The sequence below is a fragment of the Macadamia integrifolia genome, chromosome 12 (genome assembly GCF_013358625.1).
Source record: "Macadamia integrifolia cultivar HAES 741 chromosome 12, SCU_Mint_v3, whole genome shotgun sequence".
NCBI classification, from domain to species: Eukaryota; Viridiplantae; Streptophyta; class Magnoliopsida; order Proteales; family Proteaceae; genus Macadamia; species Macadamia integrifolia.
The window spans coordinates 6,571,757-6,575,098 of NC_056568.1; the positions used below are offsets into that span (position 1 = coordinate 6,571,757).

Here is a 3,342-nt window from a genome sequence, read left to right on the forward strand (position 1 = left end):
AGGCATGGTTAGCCACCCCATTAATATTCATACTTATGCTCTTTAATTCCCTGGTTTTGTCCAACCATAGACCTTGCAGTCTGAATTACAATCCCTCTTCTCTCATTTATCAAAAAGAAAAATTCTCATTCGTCCAAAAAAAAAAAAAAAAAAGAGGTAAGCGATGAGGTGTCTTGGAAACTGTATGGACTCCAATGAAATGCCTGATAGATGAGGATCCTAAGTGTCCTCACCTTGGGTGCATTTGTTGGCGTTTGCACCCCCATATTTTAACTAAGAGTGACAACAAACAAGAAGGAAAATGACCCATTAATATGTTGAGGTTGTCCTCCTTCACACTGAGCAATGTTTTGATGCATCATTTCCTTAGCTGGAACTTCAAATTGCCAATTGCCTTTAGATACAACTATATTGAGTTCTTTATCCCCGGGCTGAAAAATTCCAGAGGAAAAAGGTAGATACTAAAAATTTTCAAGTGAACATAACCAGGCTAGCAAAGGATTTGGTTCCTGAAAGGCAATGGCTTTTGCAGTTAGGTGCTCATTCTATTGTGTGGTTATCAGCTTAACCACCGGGAGAGAGTGATCATGGATCAGGCGATCAGCTCAGTCATTGCTTATCATGATTTACTAACTTAAAATCTAATCAAATATGGTAATTAAACTTTTCCAATACTTTTCTTAGACCCTGTCATATATTCATATTCTTCGCAATCAATTTCGTTGAGAAAGGCTGAAGTAAAATTTAATTATTATATTCAGTAAGTTTTTGAGTTAGTTACACAATCATTGTTAGTAATGATTATAGAAGTTCCAAATTTTGTTATTAATTTCACCTCCACTTCCCTTTATTTCACTGTACCTCCATGTAGATGGAGTCTAAAGGAACTTTACGGTATTTAGTCATACAGGGTCATTTTTATTCTTATTTTTCACTAACAGGTGTCTTTTCAAGTATTGAAAATATCGAGTGTACCATATAACACGGATGTCCTCATGACCTCACCACAAGATCCTGATGACAGTGGCACATTGGATAAAATCTGCTTTGTGCTGTGAGAGAAATGAGAACATATTTCATATACATTTTAAGCAGTGTCACTACTCTAGTCACAAGTGTTTTTAAAGCTTGTTCATGTGCACTGCAATATTAGCTCATAATCAAACATCCAAGGGCAGATATGAACAAAGAAGATTACAATTTTAGCACCAAAAGCAAGCACAGGGTAAATCATGAGGCGTGAAAATGAGTCAGGGAGCAAGTGATGATTGAGTTATGGAATATCTTGTGACAGACTGCCATAGGACTAGGTTTCACATTACCAAAAAAAATAAATAAATAAAATTGAGCTCTCAAAAGATAAACAAAATAATTCTTTCAAATGAAAGAGATCCAAGATACTGGTTTAGGCAATTCAGCTAGTTGATATGGGCTATGACTATGTGCCTATGGTGGTACATATATCTAGAATAGGATTCAATCAGAATCCGATGTCAATTCCATAGTTCGAGCTCATAACTGATACATAGGCTTCACAAGTAAGTGTCAGAAGATTTTTTTTGGCCTAATTAGAACTTCCAGATGACCAGAAAGTTTTCTAATTCCTTGAAGAATGATGACCAAACGTTAGATCCCTTATAGCTAATAAGCATCCAATTTCTCGCTTGCTTTCCCCAACTTGGGCGCCATAAGAAAACGTGAGTCTATCAAACAAAAAAAATATAAAATTTGCAGAGTGGCTAAAAGAGAACACCTAATCAGGAGGTACTGAATTAGATAATGCTGGAAGTAAATTTAGTTGATATTTACCTCCAGAAAGTTATCTTGTCTGAGGTATTTGCATGTGACTGCTTTCCCCAACAGGCAAGCTTTTGTTCCAACAGCACGCTTGACCATCCAGTATCCCTGCATGACCCAATAAAATGCATTAGAAACTGTAAGACGGATATAAAACACGATCTTCCTGGTTCTTGATCTATGTGATGGTTAAAGTGCATACCTCTACGATACTTGGAATAAGTTTTAGTCTTGCATTCCTGAATATGTCAGTCCCATCAACAAATCTACCCAATAAAGATTCTTTTCTTACAGGCCGATCAGCACCATAGTAGAGAACCAAACTGTAGTTTGGATTTGCTGGAACCTACAATGATGCAACAAACATATAATTTCTCATCAGAATAGTCAAGCTCACATTAATGGTACAAAACAGCCTACCTTAGGACAGATAGGGTGTGATGGCTACAGGCCTGGCAGCAACATGATAGAAATCCATTTCTAATATGTTCATTAAGATGGTTTGGACATGTCCAAAGGAGGCCTTTGGATGCTCCAGTACGGAGGAGTGACCAGATTCAGATGGATGGAGCTAAAAGTGCTAGGGGCAGGCCGAAAATGACCGTGGATGAGTTGGTAAGGAGAGACATGCAACAGATAGGTCTTGACCCTAGGATGGCATCTAACAGAGCTGCTTGGAGGGCAAAGATCCGGGTTGCCAATTGTTTGTAAGTGGGATGTCCCAGAGGTGTTGTGGTGCCGTTTTCCTTCTTTTTTTTTTCCCCTAACTCGGATCCATGTAGCCGACCCCATTTAGTTGGGATATGGCTCAGCTGTGTTGTTGTTGTTGTTGTTGAGACTTAGACAGTAAGAGTGGGATGGTGGAAAGGAAAAAGAAAAGGCAGCTAAAAGAAAATTTAATAATCAGACATTTGATAAATAAATAATGAGAAAAGTGGGTCGTTTCACACACAACAATCTCTACATACTCTCCATTTTTGTTGGAACTCAAATACTATAGTAAAGAGATTGAAAAAGAAAAGAGAGAGAGAGAGAGAGGAAGGAGTAGAGCATTGAGTGAAGCAATCGAGGAATACTTTCATCACAAAACTTATAACTGTTATCATAGAACCCCTCATTGATTTACTTATATTAGTTAAGTTGAATGACATAGTAAAACAACCTAACTCAGGTAGATGATCAAATTACTCGATCTAAGGATCTGACCCTAACATAGTTGTGGCTACCAAAAACGTCCACTAGAGGGATGGCTTGAGGTAGGATACCCAAGCCACCAATTTGTCATCCCTAGATGATTCTACGCGCAATAACCCTTGAAAATTTGCAACTGGAGGGAAAGAATGGGGGAGGGAAGGCATCAAGCCCCTAGTTAGCAATTCGGCCGAATCGAATTTTTCAGAATTAAATGAAAAATTCTGACCGAATCCGAATAAAAAATAAAAATCGGTAAAATTCGCGGTTTTTTAAAAAGTGATTATAGAACGTGAATAAATCGTGACGAACCAGATTAAACCGAATTATTCGGTTACCATTAACCCACTTAAA

The 3,342-nt window shown here is 37.8% G+C and overlaps 1 protein-coding gene across 1 annotated transcript in view; it reads right to left on the reverse strand.

The window, feature by feature from the left end:
• Positions 1-3,342, reverse strand: part of LOC122057478 (protein ENHANCED DISEASE RESISTANCE 2-like) — a 15,221-nt gene that overhangs the window by 9,574 nt on the left and 2,305 nt on the right. The window contains exons 2-3 of the mRNA XM_042619590.1: positions 2,000-2,143; positions 1,810-1,905 (exon numbers count right to left, since the gene is read on the reverse strand). Of these exons, the coding sequence (XP_042475524.1) occupies positions 1,810-1,896 (87 nt within the window). The 5' untranslated portion in view covers positions 1,897-1,905; positions 2,000-2,143. The remainder of the gene's footprint in view (positions 1-1,809; positions 1,906-1,999; positions 2,144-3,342) is intronic.